General features: G+C 46.3%; 1 protein-coding gene across 1 annotated transcript in view; it reads left to right on the forward strand.

The window, feature by feature from the left end:
* The window catches only part of CFAP92 (cilia and flagella associated protein 92 (putative)), an 88956-nt gene that overhangs the window by 34432 nt on the left and 32111 nt on the right, over positions 1-22413 (forward strand). Inside the window, exons 7-10 of the mRNA XM_082345200.1 lie at positions 3768-3889; positions 6632-6772; positions 10945-11129; positions 19426-20330. Of these exons, the coding sequence (XP_082201326.1) occupies positions 3768-3889; positions 6632-6772; positions 10945-11129; positions 19426-20330 (1353 nt within the window). The remainder of the gene's footprint in view (positions 1-3767; positions 3890-6631; positions 6773-10944; positions 11130-19425; positions 20331-22413) is intronic.

Genomic DNA, 22413 nt, shown 5'->3' on the forward strand with positions numbered 1-22413 from the left:
CTAGTAGTTTTCTGGTGGCATCTTTAGGATTCTCTATGTATAGTATCATGTCATCTGCAAACAGTGACAGTTTTACTTCTTCTTTTCCAATTTGTATTCCTTTTATTTTTTTTTCTTTTCTGATTGCTGTGGCTAGGACTTCCAAAAGTATGTTGAATAATAGTGATGAGAGTGGACATCCTTGTCTCGTTCCTGATCTTAGAGGAAATGCTTTCAGTTTTTCACCATTGAGAATGATGTTTGCTGTGGGTTTGTCGTATATGGCCTTCATTATGTTGAGGTAGGTTCCTTCTATGCCCACTTTCTGGAGAGTTTTTATCATAAATGGGTGTTGAATTTTGTCAAAAGCTTTTTCTGCCTCTATTGAGATGATCATATGGTTTTTATTCTTCAGTTTATTAATATGGTGTACACATTGATTGATTTGTGTATATTGAAGAATCCTTGCATCCCTGAGATAAATCCCACTTGATCATGGTGTATGATCCTTTTAATGTGTTGTTGGATTCTGTTTGGTAGTATTTTGTTGAGGATCTTTGCATCTATATTCATCAGTGATATTGGTCTGTAATTTTCTTGTTTTGTAGTATCTTTGTCTGGTTTTGGTATCAGGGTGATGGTGGCCTCATAGAATGAGTTTGGGAGTGTTCCTTCCTCCGTAATTTTTTGGAAGAGTTTGAGAAGGATGGGTGTTAGCTCGTCTCTAAATGTTTGATAGAATTCACCTGTGAAGCCATCTGGTCCTGGACTTTTGTTTGTTGGAAGATTTTTAATCACAGTTTTAATTTCATTAGTTGTGATTGGTCTGTTCATATTTTCAATTTCTTCCTGGTTCAGTCTTGGAAGTTTATACCTTTCTAAGAATTTGTCCATTTCTTCCAGATTGTTTATTTTATTGGCATAGAGTTGCTTGTAGTAGTCTCTTAGGATGCTTTGTATTTCTGCGATGTCTGTTGTAACTTCTCCTTTTTCATTTCTAATTTTATTGATTTGAGTCCTCTCCCTCTTGATGAGTCTGACTCAAGTTTTATCAATTTTGTTTATCTTCTCAAAGAACCAGCTTTTAGTTTTATTGATATTTGCAATTGTTTTCTTTGTTTCTATTTCATTTATTTCTGCTCTGATCTTTATGATTTCTTTCCTTCTGCTAATTTTGGGTTTTGTTTGTTCTTCTTTCTCTAGGTTCTTTAGGTGTAAGATTAGATTGTTTATTTGAGATTTTTCTTGTTTCTTGAGGTAGGGTTGTATAGCTATAAACTTCCCTCTTAGAACTGCTTTTGCTGCATCCCATAGGTTTTGGATCGTCGTGTTTTCATTGTCATTTGTCTCTAGGTATTTTTTAATTTCCTCTTTGATTTCTTCAGTGATCTCTTGGTTATTTAGTAACGTATTGCTTAGCCTCCATGTGTTTGTGTTTTTTACGTTTTTTTCCCTGTAATTCATTTCTAATCTCATAGCGTTGTGGTCAGAAAAGATGCTTGATATGATTTCAATTTTCTTAAATTTCCTGAGGCTGGATTTGTGACCCAAGATGTGATATATGCTGGAGAATGTTCCATACGCACTGGAGAAGAAAGTGTAATCTGTTGTTTTTGGATGGAATGTCCTATAAATATCAATTAAATCTATCTGGTCTATTGTGTCATTTAAAGCTTCTGTTTCCTTATTTATTTTCACTTTGGATGATCTGTCCATTGGTGTAAGTGAGGTGTTAGAGTCCCCCACTATTATTGTGTTACTGTTGATTTCCTCTTTTATAGCTGTTAGCAGTTGCCTTATGTATTGAGGTTCTCCTATGTTGGGTGCATATATGTGTATAACTGTTATATCTTCTTCTTGGATTGATCCCTTGATCATTATGTAGTGTCCTTCCTTGTCTCTTGTAACATTCTTTATTTTAAAGTCTATTTTATCTGATACGAGTATTGCTACTCCAGCTTTCTTTTGATTTCCATTTGCATGGAATATCTTTTTCCATCCCCTCACTTTCAGTCTGTATGTGTCCCTAGGTCTGAAGTGGGTCTCTTGTAGACAGCATATATATGGGTCTTGTGTTTGTATCCATTCAGCGAGCCTGTGTCTTTTGGTTGGAGCATTTAATCTATTCACGTTTAAGGTAATTATCGATATGTATGTTCCTATGACCATTTTCTTAATTGTTTTGGGTTTGTTTTTGTAGGTGCTTTTCTTCTCTTGTGTTTCCCACTTAGAGAAGTTCCTTTAGTATTTGTTGTAGAGCTGGTTTGGTGGTGCTGAATTCTCTGAGCTTTTGCTTGTCTGTAAAGCTTTTGATGTCTCCCTCGAATCTGAATGAGATCCTTGCCGGGTAGAGTAATCTTGGTTGTAGTTTCTTCCCTTTCATCACTTTAAGTATATCATGCCACTCCCTTCTGGCTTGTAGAGTTTCTGCTGAGAAATCAGCTGTTAACCTTGTGGGAGTTCCCTTGTATATTATTTGTTGTTTTTCCCTTGCTGCTTTCAGTAATTTTTCTTTGTCTTTAATTTTTGCCAATTTGATTACTATGTGTCTCGGCATGTTTCTCCTTGGGTTTATCCTGTATGGGACCCTCTGTGCTTCCTGGACTTGGGTGACTATTTCCTTTCCCATGTTAGGGAAGTTTTCGACTATAATCTCTTCAAATATTTTCTCTGGTCCTTTCTCTCTCTCTTCTTCGGGGACCCTTATAATGCGAATGTTGTTGCATTTAATGTTGTCCCAGAGGTCTCTTAGGCTGTCTTCATTTCTTTTCATTCTTTTTTCTTTATTTTGTTTCGCAGCAGTGAATTCCACCATTCTGTCTTCCAGGTCACTTATCCGTTCTTCTGCCTCAGTTATTCTGCTATTGATTCCTTCTAGTGTAGTTTTCATTTCAGTTATTGTATTGTTCATCTCTGTTTGTTTGTTCTTTAATGCTTCTAGGTCTTTGTTAAACATTTCTTGCATCTTCTCGATCTTTGCCTCCATTCTTTTTCCGAGGTCCTGGATCATCTTCACTATCATTATTCTGAATTCTCTTTCTGGAAGGTTGCCTATCTCCACTTCATTTAGTTGTTTTTCTGGGGTTTTATCTTGTTCCTTCATCTGGTACATAGCCCTCTGCCTTTTCATCTTGTCTGTCTTTCTGTGAATGTGGTTTTTGTTCTACAGGCTGCAGGATTGTAGTTCTTCTTGCTTCTGCTGTCAGCCCTCTGGTGCATGAGACTATCTAAGAGGCTTGTGCAAGTTTCCTGATGAGAGGGACTGGTACATGACTCTTTTTGAATTATGTTTTTCTCAGGGTAGAGAATTGACATTTTTACATTTCGAAGTTCTCCCATCCATGATCATGGTGTATCTTTTCACCTAATTCAGCTCCTCCTTTATGACTTTTAATAGGGTTGCTTTTTTTTTTTTCTTCCTATAGATGTTGTGGATAATTCCTGTAAAAGAATTCCTGAATATTTTAGAGTTTCAGTTGCTTTTTATAAAATATATTAGTTTTTCCATCATAATTGATAATGCAAATTTGTCTGCAGACTGGCAGCCTCAGCATGACTGGGAGCTTGTTAGAAATGGGAATCTCAGGGCCACCCCAGGCTTGCTGAACCACAATCTGCATTTTATTCAGTGATTCATATGCATGTTGAAATTTGAGAAGCACTGGGTTAGAGGAATGCAATGTTATATTTTTAAAAATCTGCATACACGCTGTCCAGTAAATAGATTCTTAGATCTGGTCCCTGATTTTTCTCACTTTCATTTATTTTTCTCTTTGTGAATTTTCTAGATGTGGTACTTCAAGACCAGTCATTTCTTTGGGAGGGGCAACCACGGTGGAGATGAAGGAGTTAATTGAGAGGCCATCATTTAGCAGCTTAACAAAATTGTTGGAAAAGCAAAAATTTCAAAGTAAGTTAGGATGGGACTTTGGAAATTTATAGTATAACTAGACCTGGAAAAGAATTATGAAATATTTCAAATTCATGGTACTTCAATAAGATTCAAATATTATTCAAAAGTAAAAACTACTACATGCAATTTTAACTTACCCGGTCCATCTCACCTCATCCGTCCATCCATCCCATCCCATCCCATCCCATCCCATCCCATCCCATCCCATCCCATCCCATCCTTTCCCACTCCACCAATATTTCTGTGCTCCTGGTCCATGGTGTTGTGTGTATGGGAAACATGAAAATCTCTAATATTGACCAGAGACTTCCAGGTAAATAATTACACTTCTATGTGATAGATGCTGTGTAGGGTGGGTATGTGGGATGTACCAGGGTGGAGAGTCTCTCTTTGGAAGATGAGAAGCCGTTTGCTTCTTATGGTGGAATGAGGGAAATGGCACTCCTGAAAGCATGTGATCTGACTGTCCGACTCCCAGCAAGGACCCTCCGGTCCCTGAGTCTACCTCCTCGTTCTTGGCCTAGATCTCCTCAGCAAGTGGTTGTGTTTCCAGTATGAGGTGGAAAATTCTAGAGCCAGGGCACTTGCTTCCCGTTTCCCATTCTTTGAGCTGTAACTGCTGCACATCGTTTCCTTAGCCCTCAGTCAATCCGCTTTTCCCGGTTCTAGTCCAAACCTGAAGCTTCTGGAGTCAGGCTCCTCATTGGCGTGGGAGATGTAGGGGAGTAACGTCAGTCCTGTTTTTCAGGCCCTAAAAGACTAGGAACACCTTGCAACTCCTTCCGACTTTTCTCTTTCCAGGTTAAACAGCCTCAGTCCCTTTTAATGTTCTTTGAGCATTTTAATGAGGTTTTCAAGCCATGCTTTTTTTTTTTGAAGTAGAGAGAAGTACACAGAAAAATGTACAATGTACCCACAATTTAGGTATTAATATTTTGCCATATTTCCTTTATTTCTTTCTTGTTCCTTTTTTCTTTTCTTTCTTTCTTTCTTTCTTTTCTGTTTTTTTTTTTTTAAAGAAATAAGAGGCTACAGATACAGTTTACGCACGCTTGGCTTCCCGTGCTTTTGAGAAGCGTACAGCCACCCTCGCCTAGAAATCGGGGTAACCCCCCCCCCTTTCTCACACGTTCACACAACATTGTAGTGATTTTTGGTTTCGTGAGTTACAGAAATGACTTCACGCATGTGTATTTAACAGCAACTTGCTCTTTCTCTCGACTTTATTTCTGAGATTTATTGGTGTCAGTACATCTTAGTCCAGCCCCTTCTTCTACCTTCTGTAAAGTGCCCTGTCGGCTAGTGCCCCCTTCATCCCTGCAGGCCCCGCTGAGGGGTGTTTGAATAGTCACCAGTTTCCTGCTGTCACCAGCGCTGCGACAGTGACTGTCCTTGCGCGGGGCTCCAGCGCACGTGTAGGAGGGTCTAGGGCACATGCCCGGTGGGGTCACGGGCGTAGGAAATGCACTGTGACCGCTCAGGGGATGCTGCAGGTTTACGGTCCCAGTTTTACCTCTTTGCCCTCCTGACAGCAGCCCCGAGATTTCCCGCTTCTCCTCCATGTCACCCTTGTATAGTCAGGGGCCCAGTTCCTGATTACTGGGATTGAGAGTATCTAGAATGCTTATCTGGTCAGCACTTAGGTCATTTGCCTATTCCCATTTCTTCATTTATGTTGTTCTGTTGGGTTTAGATTTTTTTTTCTTGTTGATCCCCAAGCCTTTTTTTTTTAAGGTCTTTTGAATAACTCTGCGTAGTTTCATGCACTGTAAACATCACAGGCTGGGGTCTGTATCTTACCCTTTCCCTTCATGTAGGGTGTCTTGTTGTGTACCCTGGGTATTCACCTCTTCCCGTCCATTTTGTACTCTGGGTAACACTTAAGAGACCCTTCCTCATCCAGATGGCAGTCTAGTCTCCCAAGTATTCTTCTAACGATTTTGAAGTTTTTGTTTTCCACCTTCAGTCTGCGACTCATTTTGCATACGGCATGAGATGCCCTATAATTTCATTTGCCTCCAGGTGGATAGTCAGTATCATTGATCGACTGGTCCATCTTTTCCCACTGATTTGAAACGCCAGCTCCGGCCTCTGTTAATTCTCCCTATGTGTGTGGCTCTATTTCTGGGTTTGCCCGCAATGGTCTGTTCCATTGGTCTCTCTGTCACAGAACCTATAGCTCATGGTTTTAGTTACCCACACTTATGTGTCTTATCGTCTCCTTTTTCTTCTTGATCTAAGCTGGGTGCTGAGCTGAGCATCTTATGTACCTTTGCCCACTGACTCTTCTTGATGCCCTTAGGAGGCAGGTGCTGCCCGCATTCGACAGATGGGGGCGTCGAGGCTCAGAATGGTTAAGGCGCTTTCCCTGCAGGAGGGAGAGAGCTGATTCTAGACCTTTGGTGGTCCAGCTTCAAAGCCCAACCCTCAGCGCTGCACTGCGGTTATAAGCCGACGGGGAGGAGAACTTGGGTATTGTGTGGCGCTGGTGTCGTCACAGCCGGCTCTGGGTAGTGGCGAGTGGCGGATCAGGACCCCGTAGTTTCCTGCTGCGTGTAACCGACGACTGCTGTCCGCGTTGGGATGTGTCTCCCGGTTGCTGGGATAGAGCGGGGGCACAGACTCTGCCTCCAGGGAGCCCCCCAGAGCCCTCCGCATCCCTGCCGCGTGAAGCAGGCACATACAGCCTCTGGCACAGGGGCTCCTCTTAACGTTTATTCCCTTCCTCTGATTTCACAGTTAAACGGAAAGAAGCAGACGCGGGGAGGAAAAGCCAGAGGAGGAGGGAGCAATCTCGCGTGGAGACAGACTCCAGGCTGGCAGGCCACGGGAAGCAGGGCACCTTCGCCGTGCAGCTGGCGGTGATGCCACTCCTCGCAGGTAGCCACACCCGTTCCCAGCAGCGTCCGGTCTCCTCGTCCCGTGTGGCTAGAATGCCCGCACACAGGACACTCGCGGTGACCGAGCCCCTGCCCCGCGCTGTCAGCCGCCCCCGCCAAGTGGACGTGTCTCCACTATACAGAGCGGGAAACGGAGGCGCAGCGAGGGGAGGCGCAGCGAGGTCAAACGCGTCGGCCAGGAGGACGCGGCGAGTAAGCGAAGCCTGGGTTTGAACCTAGGTCTGATTCCAAAGTCCAAGCAAACGTGAGAATAAGAAACGTCACGGTTTTGTTTGCTACATAAGATGCTCCTTTGTATAAACGCGTTCCTGCAGATTTTTACAAAGACGTCTAGCAAAGGAAATGAGGAAAGGCAACCAGTATTTATGTCTGATCATTTACTTCTCACGACCAACTCTGATCTTCCCAGTGAACTGGTGCTGGTGGTATGGGGGGTGGTTATTATTGTCACGATTTTTTCAGGGAGGAATCAAAACTCAGAGAAGTCAAGCAACTTAACCTGAGGGCACACAGCTCAGTGGCAGAACAGGGGTTTGCTTCATTTGCTTTGCAAGATCTATCACAGCTTATAAACTAAGTTTGATAAATAATAAGTAGGTATTTATTATGTCCATAGGTTTAGATAATGGAAGGCTCAGAATATATTTTGGGTAAAATTATGTGACTTTGTTTTAAAAAAGGAATATGGGGGGAACCCTCTTCTTTTTCTTTTTAGAGAAAATAATTTCAAACTTATTTCACTGTGGGGTTTTTGGCCATCAGGGTGAATGAGTGCCCCCTTCTGGCCTATCTGAAGAAACTTAGGCAGACGTGGAGGGTCAGTGAAACCCCATAGGGTCAGAGTCCAGTGCCGGGGGTGCCGGGAAAATCCTTATTCCCACAAGCGCTTGGGTTGATGTCGGTATGTTTTGAGGAACTACTATTAAGTTTTTTGTCCACATGCTTAGATGGAGTTTTGAAAATTAGTTCCACCCAAAGTGAGTTTTCAGAGACTCTTACCCACTGCTGAGCCGTGTCCAGGAGGACCGGGCCTTTCACGCAGCGGCCACGTGGCCCCGCCTGGGGCAGTGACTTTGGTTCATGCTTCTTTGGTCTTGAACCCAGAAGCAACCGGTGCTGCTCCAGGCGGGTGGGCCCCGGGGAACCTGCCTGACCTGCTCCTTACTTTGCTGTGAGGGTAGGGAGACACTGAATGGTCCTGGTCTGCCCGGTGTGACCATTTCCAGCAGGTGAAGCCAAGAGGTGTCTGGGCCTCCCCTCCCTTTAACCTGTGCCGCCATGGCCCTGTACAGTGACAGTTATTGCAAGAGTGACAAACAGACTTGAATCCTGGCTCAGCCCTTTACCAGCAGGTCGCCTGCTTTCTCTGAGTCTCAGTTTCCTCATCTGTAAAATGGGGACAAGAACTCCCACCCCAGGGGGCTGTAGGAAGGATCACGAGAGATAATGTGTGTAAACGGCTTAGCGGGGAGCCCTGCACACAGCAGAACTCAGACCGGTTACTGGTGAGGAGGTGGCAGCTGCTTCGCCCGGACATCTGGGTGGGCTGCGTGTAGGGCCCTGGGCCTCCGGCAAGGGGGGCAGAAAGACCCCTGCTCCCTGGCACCGAGGCCACGGCTCGTGGTCATGACTGCAAGTGGCCGTGGCTCAGCAGGCCAATTGTAGGTTTCTTTTTGCCATAAAATAGAATAGCATAAGATTATTCCAAAACTAGAATGATTATTTTTAGTCATCTTCAATTTAATTTTTTTAAAATAAATTATTTTATTGTATTTATTTTTGGCTGCGTTGGGTCTCCGTTGCTGTGTGCAGGTTTTCTCTAGTTGTGGCGAGTGGGCCTCTCATTGCAGTGGCTTCTCTTGTTGCAGAGCACGGGCTCTAGGCATGTGGGCTTCAGTAGTTGCGGCACGTGGGTTCAGTAGTTGTGGCTCGCGGACTCTAGAGCGCAGGCTCAGTAGTTGTGGCGCACGGGCTTCGTTGCTCCGCGGCATGTGGGATCTTCCTGGACCAGGGCTCGAACCCATGTCTCCTGAACTGGCAGGCGGATTCTCAACCACTGCACCGCCAGGGAAGCCCCATCTTCAATTTAAGATTAGGCCGCAGACTTTGCATACCTTAGTGGTAAATATTGTTGGCCAGTAAGTGTCTAGAAAGGTTCTGTGTTTGGAGTGAACTCTTATGTTTACTGCATAGAGGAGAGGCCACACTTTTAGCCATGCAGGACTGGTTTCGACACTGGTTCTGCTGCTTATTGGCCAAGAGTCCTTGGACAATCACTTGACATCCCTGGACCTATCATGTTCAAGTCTGGCAGCTGTAGGTGCACAAACCTTGTGGTGGCCACTCGCCCTTGCCTTGTTCCTTACGTGGGACAGTGGTTCTCACCTTGGGCACTTATGCCCCTGGGGACACTTGGCACTCTGTGAGACATCTTTGGGTGTCACAAGTGGGAGTAGGACACTGCTGAATGTCCCATGATGCACAGGATGGTCCTCATGATGAATAATTACCAGTCCTCAAGTGTCAGTAGTGCTGAGGTTGAGATCCCTACCCTGGACCATGGCTGACATCACCTGAGATTTCTGAATGATGATATGAGTAGATGTTTGCACTAGAGAGTCCTTCTAAACTGGGCAATCTTCTATGAAAAGGCTTGCAAAGTTCTAGAACACAAATCAGAATTGGCTATGGTCTTAATGAGTTGGTTTATTGAAGAGAGTCACAGGGAGAAGTGGGGGGTCCCTAGGAGATGCCCATGGCCCAGGCAGACAGTGCACACCTCGGGCCCAGGACTTGTTCTGGAAGCAACTGCTCTTTCTGAGTGTGAGTGATGGGGCTCTCACATGCCCTAAAAATATGTTTACCAGCATCATGAAAGAAATAGAGTTGGTCTTTTTGAGCACGGACCCTGTGCTAGGAGGGCAGTGTTCCTGACACCTTCCCGTACATAACCCCTCTTCATCCTCTTAACCCTAAGAAAGGTGGTATCTCTGTCCATTTTGCACACCACGAAATCGAGCCTCAAAGAGCCTCTAACTTGTTGTAGGTCACATGATGCCTAACAGTCGGATTTAGGGTTTGAAAAATCTGCTTGCAAATCTGGAGCTTTGCATTTTTTTTTTTTTTTGGCCTTCACCAGTGTCTCTCCACCTGGTGAAATGTATGGGCCGCTTTTGCGAGAAAAGTATTCTCACAGCTGCCCATGTGCCCTGCAGTGGTCAAGTCACCCACCCTTTTCTGCAGTCGCGCTGCTGCACATCTGTCACGGCAGGAGGTGTGCCAGGCTGGATTTGGCTCGAATGTACCACCTGTGTTCTACGTCAGTACCTACACTCCCCTCCCTGGATTACAACAGTGAAAGTGACACCGCTGGGCACCAAACACAGACACTGGTGTTATTTGTTCCTGAATGTGTTCTAGTCTAAGAGAAGTGCCTGGAGAAGTGCTCCAGAACTTTCTGTAGTGAAGGACTTGTCCCGTGTCTGCTCATAGCCACACATGGCTCCTGAGCGTGGGACGTGGGACTCATGTGATGAAGGGAGTGCCTTTTAATTAATTAATTTATTTCTTGGCCATGCTGCGTGGCATGTGGGCTCTTAGTTCCCCAACCAGGGATTGAACCTGTGCCCCCTGCAGTGGAAGCGCGGAGTCTTAACCACTGGACCAACAGGGAAGTCCGAAGGAAGTGCGTTTTAAATTATATTTAATTTTAATTAATTTAAACATAAATATCCACATACGGCCAGTAACTATGGGACTCGCAGCGCAAGTCTGGTGGTTCTAGAATTACCTGGAGAGATTTAAAAAAATCCCAGTGTGGAGGCTACAGCCCAGACCAAGCCCATGAGACTGGGGGTGGGACCCAAGCATCATTGTTCCTGATTGTAGCCTCTAGATGATCCAGGAAATGCTTATATCACAAGGTGATCAAGATTAAATCACAAAATGAAATTCTCTTAGAGAACCTATGGGACCCCAGTTGAAAAAGTGGTGCAGACATGCTGCCTGTAGGTGTTTCCCAATTATTATTTTTTTAAGTTTTCCTCTTTTTGGTGTAGTTTTATCTTTGGCTCTCCAGTTGCCTGATCCCTTCTGTGCTGGTCTGGGGGCCGTTCTGAGTAACATTCTAACGCTGCGTGTATCTCCCCGCAGGATGGCAAACTGTCGTGAGTCGTGGCAGTGGGAGGTCGGCCAACGTCTTAGATTGTTTTTTGACCCTAAAAACAGAAGTTCCCCTCATGACTGAAGAGCAAAAGCGGGACTTAAACCCCCTGACCATAGAGGTCAAGTGTGTTTCCTGCCTTCCATCACGGTCTGTGTCCTTCAGTGAACTAGAGGTAAGAGTGAGCCAGCCCAGCTGGTTTGAGAGCTGCTTTTCCCAGCCATCTGCCCATCGCCTGTCGCCCCTCACCCGCAATGGCCCTGCATGAGAAGTATGATTATCAACTCCATTTCCTCATTTAGGATCTCACAGCCAGACAGCAAAGAGATTAGGTTCCTGGGATCAGGAGGTACCAAGTGTGAGGTCTCCTCTGCTGCACCACAGGGTTCTTCAGGTGCAGGTAGCGACCCTCCGCTCAGGAGGAGCCCTGTGCTTCCTTGTTCCAGCAGCGGTGCTCACCTAGTGCTCACTGATTTTGAACCAGCCAGTTTAGCGCTGCTGTTTACCTTGGGAGTCCCCTGTTCCTCTCCTGGTGGGTCCCTGTCCCTGGATTCTGTGTCTTGCTCTTGCTTTGTTTCCTCTTTGATTTTGCTGGAGCACATCCTCCTGTAGCTTTCTGAGAAGAGGTTAATGGGAGATACTTGTTTTATGATCTCCTATGTCTGAAAATATCCTTATTCTACCCTTATACTTGATTGATAGTTAGGGTATAGAATTCCAGGTTAAAAAATCATTTTCCTTCAGTTTTAAAAAAATTTTTATTGGAGTATAGTTGATTTACAATGTTGTGTTAGTTTCAGGTACACAGTAAAGTGAATCAGTTACACATATACACATATCCACCCTTTTTACATTCTTTTCTTATATAGATAATTACACAGTATTGAGTAGAATTCCTTGTGCTATACAGTAGCTCCTTGTTAGTTATCTATTTTATATATAGTGGTGTGTATATATCAATCCCAATCTCCCAATTTATCCCTCCCCCCTCTCCCCTGGTAACCATAAGTTTGTTTTCTACATCTGTGACTCTATTTCTGTTTTGTAAATAAGTTCATTTGTACCATTTTTTTAGATTCCACATATAAGCAATATCATATGATATTTGTCCTCTGTCTGACTTACTTCACTTAGTAGGATAATTTCTAGGTCCATCCATGTTGCTGCAAATGGCATTATTTCATTCTGTTTAACGGCTGAGTAATATTCCATTGTGTACATGTACCACAACTTCTTTATCCACTCCTGGATAAATTATCCATCCATCGATGGACAATTAGGTTTCTTCCATGTCCTAGCTGTTGTAAGCAGAGCTGCAGTGAACACTGGGGTACATGTATCTTTTTTTTTTTAATGTATATAAATTTATTTATTTATTTATTTTTGGCTGCATTGGGTCTTCATTGCTGCACGCGGGCTTTTCTCTAGTTGCGGCAAGCGGGGGTTATTCATTGCAGTGCGCAGGCTTCTCATTGCGGTGGCATCTCTTGTTGCGGAGCATGGGCTCTAGGTGCATGGGCTTCAGTAGCTGTGGCACACGGGCTCAGTAGTTGTGGCTTGCGGGCTCTAGAGCACAGGCTCAGTAGTTGTGGCGCACGGGCTTAGTTGCTCCGCGGCATGTGAGATCTTCCTGGACCACGGCTTGAACCCATGTCCCCTGCATTGGCAGGTGGATTCTAACCACTGTGCCACCGGGGAAGCCCTATGTATCTTTTTGAAGTACGGTTTTCTCCAGATATATGCCCAGTAGTGGGATTGCTGGGTCATATGGTAGCTTTATTTTTAGTTTTTTAAGGAACTTCCATACTGTTCTCCATAGTGGCTGCACCAATTTATATTCTCACCACCAGTGTAGGAGGGTTTCCTTTTCTCCACACCCTCTCCAGCATTTATTGTTTGCAGATTTTTTTGATGATGGCCATTCTGACTGGTGTGAAGTGATACCTCATTGTATTTTTGATTTGCATTTCTCTGATAATTAGAGATGTTGAACATCTTTTCACGTGCTTTTTGGCCATCCGTATGTATTCTTTTTTTTAAAAAAAAAATTTATTTATTTATTTATTTATTTTTTTTTATGGCTGTGTTGGGTCTTCATTTCTGTGCGAGGGCTTTCTCTAGTTGTGGCAAGCGGGGGCCACTCTTCATCACGGTGCGCGGGCCTCTCACTATCGCGGCCTCTCTTGTTGCAGAGCACAGGCTCCAGACGCGCAGGCTCGGTAGTTGTGGCTCACAGGCCTAGTTGCTCCACGGCATGTGGGATCTTCCCAGACCAGGGCTCGAACCCGTGTCCCCTGTATTGGCAGGCAGATTCTCAACCACTGCACCACCAGGGAAGCCCTGTATGTATTCTTTAGAGAATTGTCTGTTTGCATCTTCTGTCCATTTCTTAATTGGGTTGTTGGTTTTTTTGATATTGAGCTGCATGAGCTGTTTGTATATTTTGGAGATTAATCCTTTGTTGGTCTTTTTGTTTGCAAATATTTTCTCCCATTCTGTGGGTTGTCTTCTTGTTTTGTTTTTGGTTCCCTTTGATGTGCAAAAGCTTTTAAGTTTAATTAGGCTCCATTTGTTTATTTTTTGTTTTCATTTTCATTACTCTAGGAGGTGGATCCAAAAAGATATTGCTGCAATTTATGTCAGTGAGTGTTCTGCCTATATTTTCCTCTAAGAGTTTAATAGTATCCGGTCTTACATTTAGGTCTTTAATCCATTTTGAGTTTATTTTTGTGTATGGTGTTAAGGAGTGTTCAAATTTCATTCTTTTACATGTAGTTGTCCAGTTTTTCCAGCACCACTTACTGAAGAGACTGTTTTTTCTCCATTTTATATCCTTGCTTCCTTTGTCACAGATTAGGTGACCATAGGTGCATGGGTTTATTTCTGGGCCTTCTATCCTGATCCATTGATCTATATTTCTGTTTTTGTGCCAGTACCATACTGTTTTGATTGCTGTAGCTTTGTAGTATAGTCTGAAGTCAGGGAGTGTGATTCCTCCAGCTCCGTTTTTCTTTCTCAAGATTGTTTGGCTATTTGGGGTGTTTTGTGTTTCGATACAAATTAAAAAATTTTTTGTTCTAGTTCTGTGAAAAGTGTCATTGGTAATTTAATAGGGATTGTATTGAATCTAGATTGCCAAGGTGACTATCTTTAAAAAGGTCTGCTGTAAAGGCTGGCCCTTGGCAGGTGTCTAGGAACTTGAATCTTTCTCTGATGAGAGTGGTTCCTGGGCCTGACTGTTTCTGCCAACAGTGCTGACCATGCTTTCCTCCAGGGCACCTGGCGTATTGGGACACAGGCTGGGGGAGCCTAGTACCAGCCCCAATCAAAACCCTGGGTGCTAGGTCTCCAGTGAGCTCCCCGGTGGACAGTACGTCACCTGAGTTGTCACAGTCAGTTGTGCAGGAGCTCAGTGCATCCTGGGACACACAGGAGGAGGCCATGGGGAGATGGCACCTGTCCCCCTGCTTTGCCTCGCAGCCCTTTTCCCTTTGCAGGCTTTGCCTGGTCTCCTCTGGCCTTTGTGAAGCCCAGCTGTGGGTCCGACCACAGCCGAGTCCTGAGGTCCTCCTAGAGAATCACGGATCTGGGGGTGGCCCCAGGGCTGCCGACTCAGCAGTGTTTTCCTGCTTTGCGGGTTGCCGTCCCTGTTTGTACAGTCCTTATTTCCTCAAGTTGGTTTTTCTGTTTGTTTGGTCTCCATCGTCACATCTGTCTCAATCCCCTGGTTCGCTGCTCATAGGTAAGAGTGGGGGCCTCAAAAGCAGCCTTGGGTGCTGAGCGGGCTTGTGGGTTCTGAGCCTCATGCTGCGGTGGCCTGGGTGGGCTGGTGGTGGGGAGACCTCAAGGTCGGTCTCTGGAGATCTCTCCCAGTTGCCTGCCTGGAGGGTAAGGGTCTGGTATCCAAGGGATGAAAAGGACGTGGGGTCTGCATTGGATGGTCCGTGAGCATTTGGTCACCTAATACATCTGGTTTGGATAGGAGCCGAATGCCATCAGCTGTCCCTCATTCCAGAGACCCTCTGGTTTTTTAATTTTTAAAATAACAAGCAGAAAAGTAAAAATATCCTACAGAATCGACTGTTTTCTCTTGGTGTACAGTTCTGTAACTTTCACTTCATGTGTGGGTCAGTGTTCTCACAACCACGGTAAGGATACAGAACACCTCTATGACCGCGGCCCCCAAACTCTTCTGTACTAGCCCTTTACGACCACATCTTCCCCACCCGCACTCCCGGCAACCGCACATGTGTTCGTCGTGATAGTTTTAACTTTTGAAGATTGTCGTACAGATGGGGTTATATATTGTGTAACATCCACACTAACAACCTCTGCTCCAGCAGGGAACAACACGTACAGCCTCCTTCACTCAGCACGATGCCGGCGAGATTCCTGCAAGCTAGAATTCATCCCTTTTTGCTGCTGAGTCGTATTCTGCAGCTGGATGTAACCGCAGTCTGTCTGTCCGTTAACCCATGGAGGATGTTTAGGTTGTTTCTGCTTTGGGGCAGTTACGAATACAGCTGCTAAAACATCTGTGTACGTGCTTTTGTGTGAACATAAGCCTTCAGTTCTTTAGGATAAATGCCCACAAGTGGGCTTCCCGGGCTCTGTGGACAGGGTATGGCTGCATTCTCACCAGAGGTGTGCGAGGGTTCCAGCTGCTCCTTATCCTTCCCAGAACTTGGTATTGCCAGTGTTTTATTTTTCATTTTGGCCACTCTAATGAATATGCAGTGTTATCTCATTGGGGTTTACCATGCATTTCGCTGATGCAGAGTGATGTGGCGCATCTCTTAGTCTGCTTATCTGCCACTTTATGGCCCCTTTGGTGAAGTGCCAGTTCAAGTTTTTGCCCACATTTCAACTGAGTTCTTTTTTTTTTTTTTATAAATTTATTTATTTTTGGCTGCATTGGGTTTTCGTTGCTGTGCACGGGCTTTCTCTAGTTGCGGCGAGTGGGGACTCCTGTTTGTTGCAGTGCGTGGGCTTCTCATTGCGGTGGCTTCTCTTGTTGCGGAGCATAGGCTTCAGTAGCTGTGGCTCACGGGTTCCAGAGCGCAGGCTCAGTAGTCGTGGTGCACGGGCTTAGTTGCTCCGCGGCATGTAGGATCTTCCCGGACCAGGGCCCGGACCCGTGTCCCCTTCATGGGCAGGCGTATTCATAACCACTGCGCCACCAGAGAAGTTCTCAACTGAGTACTTAGTTTTCCTGTTGTTGAGTTGAGAGTTTTTAAATCTAGTCTGGATACAAGTCCTCTTTTGGATATATTCTTTGCAGATATTTTCTCCCAGTCTGTAGTCTGCCTTTTTATTCTCTTATTTTAATTTTGATGAAGTCTAAATTATACATTTTTGTCTTCTATGGATTGTGTTTTTGTGTCACATCTAAGAACTCTTCGCCTAACCCCTGGTGACAGGGGTTTTCTTCTGTATGTTTATAGTTTTACATTTGGATCTATAATCAATTTTGAGTTAATTTATGTATAAGGTTTAAGTTAATGTTCTTTTTTTTTTTTTTTTGCATACACATGACTAATTGTTCCAGCACCATTTGTGGAAAAGACTTTTTTTTTTGTCATTGAATTTCTTTTGCATTTCTGACAAAAATCAGTTGGCCGTACTGGTAGAGGTCTATTTCTGGATCCTTTATTCTTCTTTTTCAAAATTGTGTTAGCTCTTCCAGTTTCTTTGCCCTTTCATATAAATTTTAGAATCAGCTTGTCTCTATCTACAAAAACTTGTGCTAGGATTTTGCCTGGCTTTGCATGAAATCCATAGATCAGTCTGGGGAGAACTGACGTCTTACTGTGTTGAGCCTTCCAACCCCTGAATTCAGTGTGCCTCTCCATTAGTTTAGGTCTCCTCTTTTCTCTCTCATCGGTGTTTTGAAGCTCTCAGGACCCTGTATTCATTTGCCTGCACAACAAGCTAACAGCCTCCCGCCAAGCAGTAGGGGAGGGGTGGGCACTTGGGCCGGCTGGCTTCTCGGGACTCGCAACGGTTCCCTTGCTGCGCTCTTCCCTGTGACCCCCAGATCCAGAGATGCTGGGTCCTGCCGGTTCCTAAGTCTTTCGAGGATTTTGCAGAGAATGTGGCTGGTTCTCAGCTTCTCCATTACGTGCTTGGGATTTGGCCTCCTCGCCTGTGCTGTGTCTGCACCACTTGCTTGTCACCTTCCTAGCGCTCATGCTGGCTTCTGTTCTCTTCTCCTTGTCCTTGTATGTTTACGTCTTAAAAAAAAATTCCCTGTGGTTTTAGGGGAGTTCGGTGAGGGGTGTAACCAGATGTATGTGTTCAATCTGCCACTTAAACCGCATGACCTGATGTTTAGTTCATGTCCCCAGTGGGCTGAAGTCGCCCGCACAAGGGACCATGGTGTCAGCGTCCCCGGCACCCAGCCGGGGGCCTGGTACGAACAGGAGCTCGGTGACCATCAGTCAAGCATGAGAGCCAAGGAACAGGACATTTTGATACACTGTTTGTATCACAGTTCATCTGTTCAAAGAGGATTCCCCTCACTCAGATTTTCAGTTGCCTGCCCAGCTGCTGCCACTGCAAACAGATTACAGGTTGGGAACTTGAACTTGCTAGAGGGCAGGTCCAGGAGAGAAAAGCAATAGGGGATTTCCTTCCACTCTCTCTGTCTCATAGGGTTCCCCCACCCTGTTCCTTGGAACAGAAAGGGAGCTGTGTCTCTCCATGCCTGGTGCATAATTCTGGGATTCAGGCTTCCTTTGCGTCTAGTCTGGGACATGCAGGAAGAGAATAAAACCCAGGAAACTCACTGGGTTTGGCCTGTTTTTCCAGTCTGCCCACTGCCTTTTACTTTTCAGAAGCTGCTCCGTGCATCTCTCTAGGGTTTTTTTTTCTTTAATATTTATTTATTTATTTAGGCTGCGCCGGATCTTAGTTGCGGCACACGGGACCTTCGTTGTGGCATGCGGGCTTCTTAGTTGCGGCATGCGGACTCTTAGTTGAAGTATGCTTTCTGTTGTGTTCAGTGGGAGGTGCAGGGTGGGTGTGCTTATTCCGTTTAACCAGATTTGAAAGCTCCTCTTTTATTTTTCTTTTTGATTATTGATTTATAGATATTCTTTTTATTAATATATTGTGGATACAAGTCCTTTGTCAGATATATATGCATTGTACATATTTTCTGCCCATCTGGAGCTTGACTTTAATTTTCTTAATAGTGTCTTTGATGAAGTCCATCTTATCAACTTTTTCTGTTATGATTAGTGCTTTTTGTGTCATATCAAATAAATCTTTTTTCCACCCCAAGTTTATGAAGATACTACCCTATGTTTTCTTCTAGAAGGGGTATGATTTTAGCTTTTATGTTTATGTCTATGATTCCTCTAGAATTAATTGCATTTTCCTAACCATAAAAATGGTATATTTCTTCATTTAGATGTTCTTTAATTTCTCTCTGCAATGTTTTGTAGTTTTCAGTGTACAGGTCTTACACATCTTTCATTTCTTCCTAAGCATTTTATGTTTTGATGCTGTTGTAGGTGATATTTAAAAATTTTCAGTTTTAGAATTTTCATTGCTAGTAAATAGAATACGATAGTTTTGATCTTGATGATATACTTTTATTTTTAAAAACCGAACAAATAGATTTATTTTACGTACCTGATCATCCTAATACCTGTGCCTTTGTACATCTGCTTTTGCTAGTGGTACCTTTTTCCCTTAGGAGTTTTGTGATTTTTACTATGATCCCATGTTCGATGGAACTTTCTCTGTGGGAATTCTTTGAGGCCTAGGTTGGAAGTGGATTTCTCCAGAAGGTTTCCTTAATTTTTTCTGCCAGGTACCTGGGAGCCCTACCAACCCAGGATTATTTTAAAATAAAATTTCAGCATCAATGGTCAAAGAAATAGTAAAATAAATAGTACCCTGGGAGTATGCATTCGGACCACACACTTGTGTAACGGTGAGCTTCTGATGATAAAGTCGTAGCATGCGCCAGGTTCCCTGTTTCTGTGCCGACACAGCCCTGCCCCCCACCTCCAGCTCAGCCTGCGAGTCCTCTTAAACCCAGACACCAGTTCTGCTTGGTCACTTTATATGCTAAAGGTGCGCCGTGCCAGCCCTCCAGATGCGTGTCTGGGAAACACGGATTCTCTGTTCTAGAAGCCACTCCTCTCCACACTTTCTGTGCCCGGCCACGGGACGGGAAGAAGGCACAGGGCCTGTCCTCGTGGCACTGGCCATCCGGGGGAAGTAGTTGCTTCAGCCGCCAGCTCGGTGCTGTACACGTGGCTCTCGGGCCTCGCGGTGGCCTTGCAGAGTGGGCTCTGTCCTTGGGGTTTGTGAATGAGGAACCACAGGCCGCAGGGGCTGCCGGGGGTGAGCCTGGGGCCGGGACTTGAGCCCCTGGGTGGGGGCCACCTGGAGGGGAGGGGGGCCGGCAGGGGGCGCCCGCGGCCGCGCCCGTGACCGCCGCCCCTGCTCTCTCGCAGCGGCTGTGCACCCCCGTGTACTGCAGGTACCAGTTCCACAGGACCCCGGTGCACAGGACTGAGGGCCGGCCCCATGGGACCCACGTCTACTTCCAGGACGTCAACGTCATCTTCCTTGGGGCCATGCACCCCAGCGACCTGAGGGAATACCTGGAGGGCCCCCCCATGGTGGTGGAAGTTCATGACCGGGACCGCAAGTCAGAGGGGTATTCCCGCAAGCCTGCCCTGTTTGGGGAGGACCCGCTGGATTCGTACCTCAACCTCCAGACCCTAATTTCCCCGAAAGAGACGGAGAACAACCCCTTTGAAACCCAGGATAAGATGTGGGACCCTTACGGGGTTGCCCAGGTCAGCTTTGCCGACCTCCTCCTTGGCCACAAGTACTTGAACCTGGCCGTCCCCGTCCACAGCTGCGAGCCCAAGGCCACGCGCCTCGGCCATGACGGCAGGAGCAGGAAGGTGGTGGGGTTCCGGGTGCCCGGAGACGGCCTGCGGCACGGCCCGATGCCCCCGGGCGACTACCTGGAGGCCAGCTGCCTGCTGAAGCTGCGGGTGGGCGTGGCGGTGCCGCTGCGGGCCGGGACCGAGGCCCTGGACGCCAGCCCCACGGCCTCCCCGTTTGGCCGCGTCATCTTCGTGTTCGCCTCCAGGAAGCTCTCACTCCTGCACGGCCTCCTGCAGGACGTCACCGTGATCAACGCCGGGGCCCTGGGCCTGGACTCCTGCCCCGTGGAGGACGTCCCGCAGATCCTGTCCGCCTTGAAGATGCGGGCGAAGATCCAGGAGCGGCCGGACCTGGACGTGCTCACCGGCTTCCACCTGCTGGACGGGCGGGGCCGCCTCCTCATCCTGGAGGGCTTGGCCGACCGGGGCCTGAGGCGGCTGTGGGAGAGCCACCAGAGCCGGTAGGTAGGTCGCCGCGTTTCTGGGTGGGGAGGGGTGGCCAAGCTCAGGTTCCATGTCGCCGACTGTAGGAGGGACCTGTTGATTCGGTGCCTCTTGGGGTTTTCATAAGGCACTTCGCAGAGCTCAGCAACTGGGAGAACCGCTTGCCTTTGGTTGAAGCGAAGACTTCAGGGGTATATGGAAGGGAGGCTGGTTCAGGAAACTGGGTGCTGCCTTCAGCCTCCCGAGGTGCCCCCCCGACTAGCGGGGGGCAGAGTGTTCTGCACGGCCCTGAGCGGGACACCCCAGGGACACAGACGTCAGCTTGTCCCAAGGGAGACAGGGCGGGTTATTGTGAGGCCGGAGGGCTGCGTACGCTGCAGAAGTCCCCTTCCCTGGCGGCCCAGGCGCCCCCGATGGCCGCCCCCTGGAGGTGTTGCAGAGGCAAAGGAAGCGTCCCCTTCTGGGCTGCAGCTGGTGGCCCCTCATGGTCCTTCCGTTCTTTAGTTTTGGTGACGGGATACCTCTCTTTTTCTTTCATGATTTGCAGCTATCCTAGTTTGGATCAGTGGGGCCTTCCTTCTCTAGTCTGGAGGCCCCCCTGTCTGTTCTCAGAGCTCAGATGCCCCATGACCCAGATGCTGACCACAGCAGGGAGTCCGGGTGTTGACTCTGTCCACCCAGGAGCGGGCCTGTCTTGATGTGCTGATGGCCAAGAGCGTGGGGGCGGGGGAGGCGGGGAGGCTGCCTCCTGGCTGGGTATCCTCCCAGGAGAACTGAAAGCATGCGTACACACAAAAACGTGCACATGGATGTTCACAGCACCGTTATTTATAATAATCAGAAAGTGAAACAACTCCAATGTCCATCAGCTGATGAACAGAACATCCATACCATGGAATAATATTCAGCCGTCAAAAAGGAATGAAGTATGGATACAGATACTTCAACACGGTTGAACCTTAAAAACATTATGCTAGGGGACTTCCCTGGTGGCACAGTGGGTAAGACTCACGCTCCCAACGCAGGGGGCCCGAGTTTGATCCGTGGTCCGGGAACTAGATCCCTCATGCGTGCCGCAACTAAGAGTTTGCATGTCACAGCTAAGGAGCCGGTGAGCTGCAACTAAGGAGCCCGCCTGCCGCAACTAAGACCTGGCTCAACCAAAACAAACAAACAAACAAAAACTCATTATGCTAAGTGACCTGGAGGGCATTGTGCTAAGTGAAATAAGTCAGACAGAGAAAGACAAACACTGTATGTTATCACCTACATGTGGAATCTAAAAAATAAACTAGTGAATACAACAAAAAAGAAACAGACTCACAGAGAGGACAAACTAGTGGTTACCAGTGGGGAGAGGGAAGGGGGGAGGGGCAAGATAGGGGTAGGGGAGGAAGAGGTACAGACTATTGCATATAAGATAAATAAGCTACAAGGATCTATTGTACAACACAGTACAATATTTTGTAGTAACTATAAATGGAGCATAATCTATAAAAATTTTGAATCACTATGTTGTACACCTAAAACTAATATTGTAATCAACTATGCCTCAATTAAAAATTATGCTAATAGGGACTTCCCTGGTGGCACAGTGGTTAAGAATCCGCCTGTCAGTGCATGGGACGCAGGTTCAATCCCTGGTCCAGGAAGATCCCACATGCCGCAGAGCAACTTAGCCCATGCGCCACAACTACTGAAGCCCGTGTGCCTAGAGCCCGTGCTCCGCAACAAGAGAAGCCACCACAGTGAGAAGCCCGCGCACCACAGTGAAGAGTAGGCCCCGCTCGCCGCAACTAGAGAAAGCCCGCGTGCAGCCATGAAGACCCACTGCAGCCGAGAATAAATAAATAAATAAATAAAAATATTATGCTAATAAAAGGAGCCAGACATAAAAGGCTACCTATTATATGATTCCATTCATATGAAATGTCTAGAATAGTCACGTCCATAGAGATAGATCAGTGGTTTCCAAGGTCTGAGAGGAGGGGTTCAGGAGAAGTGGGGAGTGATGAAAATGTTCTAGGATTAGACAGTGTTTGTGGTTGCACAACTTTGGGAGTATACTAAAACCGCTGAATTGTACACTTATTTTGGGGG

The sequence above is a fragment of the Balaenoptera borealis genome (genome assembly GCF_965194805.1).
Source record: "Balaenoptera borealis genome assembly, chromosome: 12".
NCBI lineage: Eukaryota > Metazoa > Chordata > Mammalia > Artiodactyla > Balaenopteridae > Balaenoptera > Balaenoptera borealis.